This window comes from Micropterus dolomieu, linkage group LG12 (genome assembly GCF_021292245.1).
Source record: "Micropterus dolomieu isolate WLL.071019.BEF.003 ecotype Adirondacks linkage group LG12, ASM2129224v1, whole genome shotgun sequence".
NCBI lineage: Eukaryota > Metazoa > Chordata > Actinopteri > Centrarchiformes > Centrarchidae > Micropterus > Micropterus dolomieu.
This window is the reverse complement of record NC_060161.1, coordinates 37,149,395-37,162,086: the sequence shown is the minus strand read 5'-3', so window position 1 is coordinate 37,162,086 and position 12,692 is coordinate 37,149,395. Positions and strand designations below refer to the sequence as shown.

General features: G+C 42.1%; 1 protein-coding gene across 2 annotated transcripts in view; it reads left to right on the top strand.

Annotated features, from left to right (window-relative positions):
• The window catches only part of LOC123980197 (zinc finger protein 239-like), a 387,571-nt gene that overhangs the window by 357,619 nt on the left and 17,260 nt on the right, over window positions 1-12,692 (top strand). Inside the window, exon 4 of one of the 2 annotated variants that reach the window (XM_046064463.1) lies at window positions 12,220-12,689. The exons of the other annotated variant lie outside the window; for it this stretch is intronic. Within the exon in view, the coding sequence (XP_045920419.1) occupies window positions 12,220-12,689 (470 nt within the window). The remainder of the gene's footprint in view (window positions 1-12,219; window positions 12,690-12,692) is intronic. 2 annotated transcript variants of the gene reach the window in all.

Sequence of the window (12,692 nt, the reverse complement as noted above, 5' to 3'; positions counted from 1 at the left end):
ATGTCTGAAATGACATCCAAATGTGGTATAACACTTGTTTATTGTTATTAAATACTACTAAAACTACAACCTGTATCACAAATAGATTATTTTTAAACGTCAAATAAAAATAAGTATATACAGGAAGAAAGACAAAGTTTGTCCAGAGGTGTCCTGACTGATTATGAAGACAGTTCAGACTTTACACGTAGCATCGTGTCGCTGCTGTGGAGATGATTAAATATATCACTGTCACCTCTCTGACATGATTACCACATTTCAAAACCAACCATGTTACTTTTTGTTTTATATTTTGCTGTATCACAGTTGGGGCAGGGACACCTGACTGAACCCCATGTTGACGGGGGTCATCAGGTCTCCTGGTTCTGCTTCTACATAGCATAGCTAACATACTGAACTGTGTCATCAGCTTTTCTCCTGGCCGGACTGTGGTCACGGTGGTTGTAATCCAGGCCAGCCAGCACGGTCCGATCAGTGAATACTGGTGAGAAGTACAGGGTGTTGGAAGACTCAAATCTGACCTGAGGGCACAGTAGAAAGTAGCCTCAAAAAATGTAAGAATTACCAAAATAAAAGCTCCTGTGGTGAGTCATAAAAACTGAACGCTGCTTCTCCTTGTTTAGTTTAGACTCTGGGGACAGAAAGCAGACCTGATCCTAGACGACCTGAGAGGTCCGGATGTATTTTGGCCCTAAACCATTCAGTGCTTTATAAACCAACAGTACTTGTGAAAGATTGCTCAGGAGCCTACTCACCCCTGAGCAGTCACGCTTTGTCTTCCCCACAGTGGAAGACGTCCACCAGCAACTCAGGAGGTGCAAAACTGGCAAGGCCCCTGGGTCTGATGGGATCACTGGAAGGCTGCTCAAGAACTGTGCCCTGGAACTCTCTCCTGTCCTGCACCCACTTTTCAAAGAACCACTACAAACTGCAACTGTCCCCACCTCCTGGAAAACAGCCACCATCATCCCTGTCCCCAAGAAACCCCGCCCCTCTGAACTGAATCATTACAGACCAGTAGCACTCACCTCCATAATCCGCCAAAAGAGGAACAGAAGACGCTGTAGCATGCTTCCTTCGCACTCTACAACATCTGGACTCCCCTGGCCATTATGCCAGGATTCTCTTTGTAGACTTTAGCTTAGCCTTCAACACAATGATGATAACTAAACTCCACCACCTCCATGTGCCGCCTCTCCTCATTCGCTGGATCCATAATTTGTGGACAGACCACAGGCAGTGAGGGTGGGAGGCACCACATCCACCACCATTACTGTCAACACTGGAGCCCCCCAAGGCTGCGCCCGATGCCCCTTTCTCTACACTCTGTACACCGGTGACTGCATTAGCCCTTCTCCCATTACAAAATACTTCAAATACTCTGATGACACAGCCGTACTCGCCCTCCTCTCTGACACAGAATCAGTTGCACAAAACGGTGTAAGGACAGTCACCTCCTCCTCAACGTCACCGACGTAGTCGAGTCGACTGAAGGACATAAGTCCTTTAATCCCTGAAATATTCTTCAGGTGCCAGGTGACTGCAGAAAAGATCATCGGTGCCAACCTGCCCTCCATTCAGGACTTATACATTTCCAGAGTCAGGAACCGGGCAGGAAACATCACTGCAGATCCATCTCACCCCGGACACAACCTGTTCCAGCTCCTCCCCTCTGGTAGGCGCTACAGAGCACTGTACGCCAAAACCAACAGACTCAGGAACAGTTTCTTCCCACAAGCCATCACTCTGATGAACAGCTGACTCACAGTGTCAGGAACAATTCCTGTGCAATAACCCAGTAACTCTGCCTCTAATCAGCACCTGTTTACTGGTTTCCACTTATTATTTATTCACCATTATCTATTTCAGAGCTGTTCATATTGTTATATTTTTATTTTCTATATACTGGATACCAAATCCACCTACCTCAAGTAAATAACTCCTAGCTCACTGCACTATTTATCAATCTGTCTGTATTGTTTTTGTTCATAGTGTGTATATTTGTGTTCTTTATTCTCTAGCCTGTGTCTAATTTCATTATAGTGTTTTTGTATTATTGTATGAGTAAACACATTGTGAGCAATGTACAATCCTGAGTCAGATTCCTCCTATGTGTACACATACCTGGCAAATAAAGATGATTCTGATGGTCGGCTGACTTTGTAATTGTCTCAATGTGGCTGCTTAAATTCAGGTCTGAGTCCAGAAGTAATGTTGGTATGAAAGGGGACGTATAGCGTAGAATATGGACCAGCTACTGTATGGGGTCACGTTCCTCCGTGGATATTTCCTGTGCCCAATGTGGACTTGAATCTTCTAGAGAAGAAGAAAGAATGGAGTGAAAGTAATGTGGATAAAATTGGATATTTGGTTCAAGATTATGCGAAGAGGAATTATTATAATTATATGCTATTATTTACTGACGGATCAAAGGATCCAGGGGCTGAACATGTAGGATCAGGAGCACACATATCTGAGTTTGATGTAGTTATATGTAAAAGAATTAATGATAAATGATCTGTAAATACAGCTGAAATGGTTGCTGTTATTTTAGGGTTACACTGGATAGAAGAGGTGAGGCCTGAGACTCCACTGCAGCCCTGTGTAGTTTGAATTCATAAAAGACAGTAAGAGATGATCTGTTGATTGAAATATGTACAATAATGCTGAGAATACAAAGAGCTGGAGTTGATGTGCAGTTTGTTTGAGTCCCTGCTCATGTTGGAGTTGAGGGGAATGAGAAAGCGGACGAGATTGCAAAGACGGCGTTGAAATTAAAAGATAATAATAATGAAAGTTCCCTTTGGAAAAGGAGAGGCCAAATCATTCATTAGAAAAGCAGCGAGTGACGTAAGGCAGAAGAAGTGGGACACAGAAACTACAGCATACAGAAATCAACGAAGGTGAAGGGTTTCAAAGGGAAATGCAGAAGAGATTAAGTGTTTCTTTCAAGATGAAGGTTTGGACATACTGGGTTAAAATCAACTCTTTAATTAAAGGCAAAATGTCTGATAAATGTGAGGTTTGTAATGTTCCTGAAAATGTCGAGCATCATGAAGTGCAGTAAAGGAACATCTTACGTGACAAGATATATGAATTAGGACGGGGACGGGATTTAGAAGGGGTTTTAGGGATGAGTGAGGAAACAAGGGAGAGCTGCAAAGCCCTCTTTAATTTTCTCAAATCTACAGGATTAGATCATCACATATAGTCTTTTTGTTTGTTTGTTTTTGTTTTGTTGAGTTTTGTTTTCTATGTATTTATTCACCTTTTCTAACCTGAAGTACTAAAAGCTGTTGCTGTTACACACTCCGGTACAGTAGGGGGCGGTATGCACCTGAACAAGCTGGTTGCGACCCGCCATAAAACCCAGAGAAGAAGAAGCAGCGCATGCTCCGTGTCAGTTTAGCGCGTGAGAGAGAAGATGGCGGCAGCAGCAGCAGCAGAGTCCAGCAGCTCCGGACTGAAAGGTTCTGCTAACAGAGACCCGGACCCGGACCCGGACCGGAGCAGCCGGCAGGTCAGCAGCGGGGTGAGTTCATGTGTCAGGATGTGGGAGCTGGAAACACGAGGCTGCTGCAAAGTGACCAGGTTCTGAAATGGTGGTCATTAAAATATATAAGAGATATAATCTTTCTTCTGAAAGAAATGAAGTCAGTTTGAGGCAGAAACTTTCTGGCTACTACAATACTGCATTACACGAGTTGTATTTCAGGACTGCAGAGGTCGCTAGAGACCTTTTTATTTTATATATAAGTGATCCAAATATAAACCAGGATGTTAGAGAGCAGCTGCAACAGGCTGAGCCTTTAATCACACGCGCCTGGTTATAAACCCTACATAAACACTGGTTTGGCCACAGTTGTGATTGTTCCATTAAAAGAAACGTTACAAAGACAAACCTTTGCTGTTACCACGGACACAAAGTGATGTGGATAAGTCTTTGGTGTGAGAGACCCGGGTTCACTTAACCCCTCGTTGCTCCAGAGGCGCGCGACCTCTGACATGTACAGCAGCTGTAAGCTACATGAATAAATGTCCTTGTCTTTCTCGCCACGTTAAATCTGATTTCAGGTTCGTTAACGCCTTATACAGATTAACAGACGTCTGGTCACCCTGTCGGCGCCAGAAGGATTCAGGACCGAGTTTCAGGGAGATCTGGACCGAGTTCTCACTGTTGATGATCTCAGAGGAAAGAGATTTCAAGTTCAGGCTGGTTTTGGCTGCGAGTTCCTCAGTGTACTCGAGCAGGAGCGACGTCTGAAAATCAAAACCGCGATTAATTCAACACTTTACCTCGATTACGATTAATGAACCATTTATTTTGTTTTTAGGTTTGTCCTGAGCTGTAAAAATCTGTCATCTACATGTTAACAGACAACAAAACGTTGAGTTGCGAGTCGAAAGTCTCAGTAAATGTGCAGGATACGCCGCAGTTTACCCGTTGATGAAAGCCTACCGTCGGAGACACGTGACCACACGTGGAAGCATGTTTTTAAGGTAAAAGTACACTAGGACTGGGACGATTCGTCGACGTAATCGATTACGTAAATGCGTCATCTCGCATTGCGTGCGTCGAAGCGTTAGACCCTGACCGTTTCATATTTTCTGTTTATTTAACGGCCACGTCTGAGCGAGAGAACAGCTGATCTGTGGCGGTCTGTGAATCGTTCCAGATGTTTTCTTTGCTCCACACTGATGCAGAAATACATTTTATAATCATACTGCGTTACATGATAATAACTCCGGGTCAGAAAGTTTCCAGTAAAGTAGCCTAATTAATGTCTGTTATTATTCTCACAACGCATCAGTGAAGAGGAGATCTGATTCATTTTAAGATCTGCTGCTGCTGTTGTCATTATTCTAACGTGCTTCATCAGGACGAGTGAATAAAATATAGATTTATTTTTTAGACATGTTTTTGATATTTATTTTTGGATAAATTGGTTTGTTAATCCAGTAACTTTTTTCATTAGAATACAGAATTGGTCGTTAAACTAATCCACTTGAAATTTGAGGATTAAATAAAGGTGCAGTATATTAGTATATAGGGATGGGGATCGAGACCCGGTTCCAAAAGGACCCAGTTCCAAAATTTCTCAAACCCGAAAATCAATAAGGTTCGAGCTTATCGAGACTCGCGGGTCCTATGATGTGACGTTGTGTTTTGAGCGTCATTTTATTTTGCAACGCAATGGATAAGAAAATCATCAGGCTGCAGTCTGCCTGCTCTGTCGGCTCCTACACACACAGGTGTTGTGCCGAGTGTCCTGCCTGCCCAGAATTTCCTGCAGCTCGCGGGTGATGACGGTCATTTATGCTTAAAAAAGAGGTGGCTTCAAATCTCGGCGGGTCGCCTACAAAATTTGATTTTGAATTATGCATCCACCTCTTTAGGTCCTTCTCAGACACTTTGCTGTGCTCATTGATCAAACGGCGTTATCACCACATATATTTACTACGTATTTAAAGGTACTTCTACTAAGTGTATTAAAATATTAAAGACGCTAAATGTTCAGAAAATATATACTTAGAATCATTTAACACCATTGATGGACCCCACAAATAACATTATAGCGTTTAAAAGCAGTATTTGGAGGTGCATGCAATTCTCGGCAGGCAGGCAAAACTCGGCACAACACCGGCAGCAGAGCGAGAGGCGGCGCCGTCGCGGTGGAATACGGTGAGGGTTAAGTTAGCTCCAAACTACTGTAATGTTAGTTGATGACAGCTGCGCTCTTTCTGTACGTACGTGCAATAAAACCTTCGCAAGTAAAAAGACAGTAGTTTATCAATCCACCTGTCTGTAGGGTAACGTTAAACATGTAGAAATGGTTAATTAAATCATCTCTGTCCTCAGTAGCTCATCCTGTATGTTTTACACAAGCACAGCTAACGCTAGCTCGGCATTAGCCAGATGTTAAAAACAAGCTGAATAGAAAGCTGTCTGTCTGGAGCACAGACGGGTCTGTAGTCTTAAAAACTGCTTCTACCTGGTAACGTTACCTGCAGCCAGCGAGAGAGGAGGAGGGACTGATGTTGTTCTTTCTAAACGTCACTCACTACTTATTGAATTACTTTGCTGTTGTCTAGAAACAACATTTAGCTGTATTTAAAATATTAAATTAAAAACAACCAGGCAGTTAATATGTACACTTTTATATATGTTGATTTATCGCAAGTGATGTCATCTCAATTTATAACGTTCTCACACATTGAATATTTTCCTCATAGCGTGCAGGCCAACCTCAGGCCCGTTAGGTCTGGTCTTAACAAATAACATCACTAAATAATAGTAAAGAATCGTATCGTTAAGCAGTCTCTATCAATAAAAATTTACGATCCTCATCCCTACTAGTATATCTTATCATATGTGCATTTTTTTAAGCACTATTTAATTTAAATGTGACCGTTTCAATCTTACAAGCTGATGTATCCGCTGTACAAAGAGATGGACGGGATCAGACATGAGCATCAGATTTTTAATGGACAGAATGCAACTCTAAAGGCTGCAAGTAGCTGTGGTGAAGAGACACATGATTAAAGTCATTTAATACCAAACTGGGTAAAGCCATCAAGTTCTTCAAAGAACTCCAGCACAGAGAAAGAAACACAACAGTTGGGAAGGTCATTAAAACATTTCCGGATCAGCTGCAGCACTCACGTCTGTGTCCGGCTGAAGCAAGGGTTACGCTTTCTGCGTCCGAGAAGGTCCGTGTGACGGAAAAATCGTCCTCAGAGGGCGTACACGTAGGCTCTGCGTCGACATCCACGTGCCTCCCTGTTTTTGTGACAGCGCGGACTAGTAGTATCTGTTAACAGTACGTTTATTAAAGTCAGGTGTTGATGATGCTGAGAATGTGGGATGGAGCATTTGTTTTCCCAAATCTTCAATATTTTGATATCAAATGTCTACAAGATGACTTAAGATCCTCCCCATCAACTGCTGGAACTTGAGTATTCCCTTGAAATCATTGCAGACGTCCCCGATTGACTGAACTCTGGAGTCCACTGCAGTATAATACACAGAATTCCTAAATGTTACATCAGGAGTCTCCTTTGAATCTGACCTTTCTTCACTCTTTCTCTGCCTGCTGTGGGGGAACTCGGGTGGGATACCCACTGCATCCGCTATATTTTGAGCTTCAGCAAGCATAGAATCCCGTCAAGAGATATGTTCTAGTATTTTTAGCCACACAGTGCACATGAAATGAAATGTTCTGTCAGTCCTCGTGCATCTGACAATAGATAATTTACAGGACGATATTCTGCAATCGATTGCTTTAATCGCACCGGGGCGGCGGTGAGCAATAGGTCTTACCGCGTCGATTTGCGCACTCCATCGTGTGTCACTCAGTCGGTGGAGTGAACATCCTGTCTTGTCCTTTAACGCAACGTGGGGGGTTCATTATGACACAAGATACGTCCATTTTTTTTTTCTCACTTTCAAAAAATAGTGGCGCTATTTTGGTACACAATGAAATGTGGTAACTGTTGCTTATATTTAGGATGAACAGAATTATTGCTGGACTGCATGGGCCCCTCCCGTAGCAGCTGGGCCCCAGAAAACCCTTTAATCCCCCCCGTGCCTTGAGCCAGAACTATGGAGAGGCTGCTCCAAGAGAAGAGCCGGGCTTTATCAGGCAGCAAAAAGCTCACAATCGGGTTCATGCCAAGTAGGTTTTAACTTACAAGATATTTGCCTTGGTATTTATGTGCATAAATAAGAATTATATAAAATGAAAGCAAATTAAAAGCAAGTTTTGTAGCAACAACTGTACACTAACAATGTAATTGTAAAATAATGCCTACTGAAATGGCATTTTTAAGAACGATACTGATTTTTGATATTTGAGGATTTTAAAATCTGATATGCCTGATGTTCTTTTTATATATTTTTCTTTATTTACAGAAACACTTAACATAAACAAAGATTATCCCTTACATGTGTTGTTATGAGACTAAGAAAACAAAACAGCATGCTGAACAAAGTACGACAAAATATTAAAGTTTTGATAAGATGTTTAAAACTAAAGAGAGAGACATTATACAGAATATATGTACATAAATACGTCTTTTGAACCCTCAGATGTGCTGATCAAACACTTGTAAGGACGTGACGAAGATAAGTAAAGGAGGCAGGGTATTTTACAGTTTCAAAATACACTTTATTATCCAAACCAAGCCTGATGTCAGTGCACTGAACAGTAAACTTTACTTACCATAAACTAAAACTAAATAAAAACGATACAAATATAACTTTAATTAAGAAAATAAACACGGTAACTGTTTAAGGCAAACCATCTACTGCCAGTAGGGCCAGGTTAATGCAAGAAGCACAGCTTTTACAAACATGAAAAATACGCTGCGAAGAATAATTTTCTTTGCAGGATGTAGAACTGTGTTGTGGGGGCCGGGCCTGTATGTGAAGAGTTAAATGAACATAATGCACGTTGTTTTTCAGTCCTACAGTCTTTAATACTGCCAATCCATCAGTGGCAGGATGTACTGCAGAAAGCACAGCTTTTCTGAGGGGGCTCCGCTTTTCCTCATAAATGTTATTTATGAGGAATGTTAATGTGCCCGATCTGCCCGCTGTATTCCCCCGTGTGGGGCCGAGACATGGCCTTCACATTCAACACCACTCGGACTCTATTCCCGTTGATGAAAAGAGCAGTGAAGCTCGTGAGGGCCTCAGTAGATCCAGACCAACGGTCAGTGCTGTTTCCTGCCTTTTCCACAGAGAGAAGTCGCTTTATTCGTGTTACAACTTGTGAGTTAATTTGGTCCGTCAGCTGAGTGCGGGAATACTTCTCACTTTTTAAAGGTTACCTGGGCTCTGCCTGAGCCACTTATCTTTTAAAACCATGTGGGTCTTGCTTGAGTGTGGGCTGTGATGGAGATCTGGCTTCTTTAGGCTGTGCTGCTTTATTATCCGCCTCATGATAGGCTTCTTTATGTTTTACTTTGCTTGTATTTTTCAGTCTGAGGCTGCTTGATCCTGCTCAGATATTAAAGATAGCTGTACCAGATGTGTCCTTGGTGAATTAGTCCCACACCTTTTTACTAGTTCCACCATCAGCCAGACATTAACAGAATGAATAAGCAGTGCATGTTCTATTCTATATATTATTAATAATAAAATGGCTTAATCTTAAATTTTATTTAGGGACTGTCTATCAAAAATAACTAAATGTAATGACTGTCACTGGCAACACATTTTATTTTGATGAATCGAAAATTTGTCTCCATGAAATTTCATTGTTGCCGCGTCGTTACAGGGAGGCTGTTTAAGGGAGAGAGCGCGCGACCTTCTTATTGAAGGAGACCTATCATGCTTTTCCACATTTTATGGCTTGCAGTGTTTATAATGTTGGATGTTCATGTTGAAAATGAGGTTAAAGCATTTACAAGAAAGCACGCTGTGTCCTCACTAAATACACTTTTGAGGTGAGAAACCAACTGTGTAGAACTTGAATATTGGCAGTTTTAGGAAAGTTGATGGCGAATCGTAAATGTGCTCAAATGTTTTCGGGGTCGAGAAGCTTCCACGAGGTTAGTCACGCCCACAGAGCGCCCTGGTCCCAGTTACTCTAGTTTCAATGTTATTCTGTCTTTACAATCTGAAACATGTAGCCTACAGAACATTCTCCACTTATAAAACACATGAACTACAGAAGTATTATAAAAGGAGACTGTTGCTTTATTATTTTAAATAGACATGTCATAGTTAGTGTTCAGTTGTGAATATAGTACTTGCTTTTAATCATCTTTTATATAGTTACAAAGCAAAAATCTTTGTTAAAATGTTCTTTTAAAGTTAAAACCTGCTTGGCAATAAATCTATTGTTTTGGTTGGATCAGTAATTCACTTGAAAGATATTTAATTAGTTAAATGGTTTAATTACTGTTAGGTTTAGGGCGTGACAAAAATAATCGTGACTAGTCGACTAATCAAATAAATGAAAATGATCATAAGTTGCAGCCCTATTTGACTGGTTACCACAGAGGCTGCTGCTGGAAAGCTGAGTTTCATGTGGTGTTCATCTGCGCGTGCACCACATGAAACTCCGAAATGCAGATTCTTACTGTCCAGTGTGCTAAAAACAAAGTCACAAACACAAAACACAAATCAGACACGCTGGCCAGCCGAAAGAAAGAATTGCATTTGTTTAATGCAGCATACATATGTTGATTACATTAAACCAAAGTTACTGTGACTCTTGTGATTATTATTATTATTATTATTATTATTTTTTTTTTTAATGCATCCATAAAGGAAACCTGAAATATAAGCCAGTAGCTGGAGCATTTAAGTGGACGTGCTGTACCAGCATGGACGGTTATAGTGTTACATAATGTGAGATATAAGCCTCCATATGAAGTCTGACTTGTAGGAAAGTGTCCATCCACTTTGACTTTTTAAGCACCGAGCATCTCTCTGACTGAACACGGTGTTCCCACTGCATGCTCCAGGACAAAGAAGCTGAACAGCCTTCAATGTCCCGGTGTTTGACAACACGGGTCCCATTTCCTCCAGACTGGACATTTACCAGTCCAAGCTGGGCCAGCATGACTCTATCCCTCTGCTCTGGAGCGATCATCCGCCTTGGTGCCTGGTCCTTTTTGATTAAGTAGCCTACATAAACAAGCATATTGAGCGGTAGTAGGCTACCATATCAACATAAGTATAGGCGTCTATCTAAAAACTGAACTGTAGACACCGACAGTCTGCCAGACGCGCTGATTGTCCAATAATTCCAGGATCCCGATTGCTGCGTTTTGATGGTTTATTTACAGGTAAGGTTAGACTATACAGGTGATCAGTTCCATACAGGGAAGATATCCAGAAAATACTAGAAACACTGAACCGCAGTCAGCAAAAATTAGGCTTTTCCCCATCACCCCCTCTCTTCTCCTCTCTCTAACGTGAACAGGTGATATCCTGATTTACTATCAGCACCCACACCATGTGATTAAAGCTTGTGAGCAACCAAAAGAAGGGAGCGTTCAAGAACCCATACCTGGCTCCTACAATAGGAAATGCTGGGTTCAAAGTAAAATTCAATAAGCTGATCCATACTGGCACTGAGAGCACCTGAGTCTACACAGCCAGGGCTCGGAAGTAACGGAAGAAGAAAGATATTTCCAGGGGACGCAAAACGTATTGCAAGCACACCCAAAGTAGCCCTCAAAAACAAGTGCATCATGGGAAATCCTCCGGCAGTCTAGGCCTATAGCAGCATAACTAAGGGATGGTTCAGGACTCACCTGAGCCAGCCCTAACTATAAGCTTTATCAAAGAGGAAAGTCTTAAGCCTACTCTTAAATGTGGAGATGGTGTCTGCCTCCTGAACCCAAACTGGAACCTGGTTCCACAGGAGAGGAGCTTGATAGCTGAACGCTCTGGCTCCTAGTCTACTTTTGGAGACTCTAGGAACCACAAGTAACCCTGCATTCTGGGAGCGCAGTGCTCTGGTGGGGTAGTAAGGTACTATGAGCTCTTTAAGATAAGTTACGTAAACATAACAAGGAAGGAAGGAATTTACAAATAGGTAGTCTAAAATATAAAAACTACTATAATAAGAAGGAGAAAATGGCTTAACTGAGAATTCAAGACTAGCTGCTGAAATTAAGAACAAAGAAAACACTATCCACCTCCCTCCCACCACAGAGGGAGTAAACACAAGAACAAAGCTCTACAACTTAGGGCTGCAGCTATTTTGATAGTCCGTTAATCTCTTTTGCAAAATTACACAATGCCTCTCATTTAGTCAGTCCTGTCATGGACCAACGAGGCAAAAAGATATAACTGTGTGTCAGTGGTGGAAACATCTTTTTGGCCTGGCGGCGGTTGCCTTGCTGTGACAGAGGACGCATTTGGCCTTTCATCACTGAATAACCATGTTTGGGTCTTGTCTCCACGCCGTATGAAGTAAAGAGATTTGATTAATCGCATCGAGTTTTTAATTCTTCAGGGAATTAGCAACTCAATACTCAAGAAGAATTTCTGGTACAAAATATTCCAGGAATTTAAGAAACTGGTTGGTCACGTCGAAAGGCTTTCTTTTCTAAATATCATTTATGGTTCTAGACGGCTCGCACGACATCTCACTTGCGGTCTTTCTCTCCGTATGTCTGTCTGTTTCTGTAGAAATGGAGAGGAGGAGCGGGACTCGGACATCACCGCTGTCAGCACTGTGACAAATCCTTCCCAACGGCTGGATCTCTAAAGACTCATCAGAGACTTCACACTGGAGAGAAACCGTACAGCTGTGATCAGTGTGGGAAAACTTTCACGACCGCAACTAGCCTAGAAATCCACAGATGTATTCACACTGGAGAGAAACCGTACAGCTGTGACCAGTGTGGGAAAAGTTTCATTCAATCGGGTAACCTAGGAAGGCACAAACGTGTTCACACTGGAGAGAAACTTTACTGCTGTGATCAGTGTGGGAAAGCGTTCAATAGATCAGATTCCCTAAAGACGCATCAACACGTGCACACTGGAGAGAAACCATACAGCTGTGACCAGTGTGGGAAAGGTTTCGCTGAGCCACGTAGCCTAACCATACACCGACGTATTCACACTGGAAAGAAACCGTACAGTTGTGACAAGTGTGGAAAAACCTTCACGTCATCAGGAGACCTGAGAAGGCACCAACGTGTTCACACTGGAGAGAAACCCTACA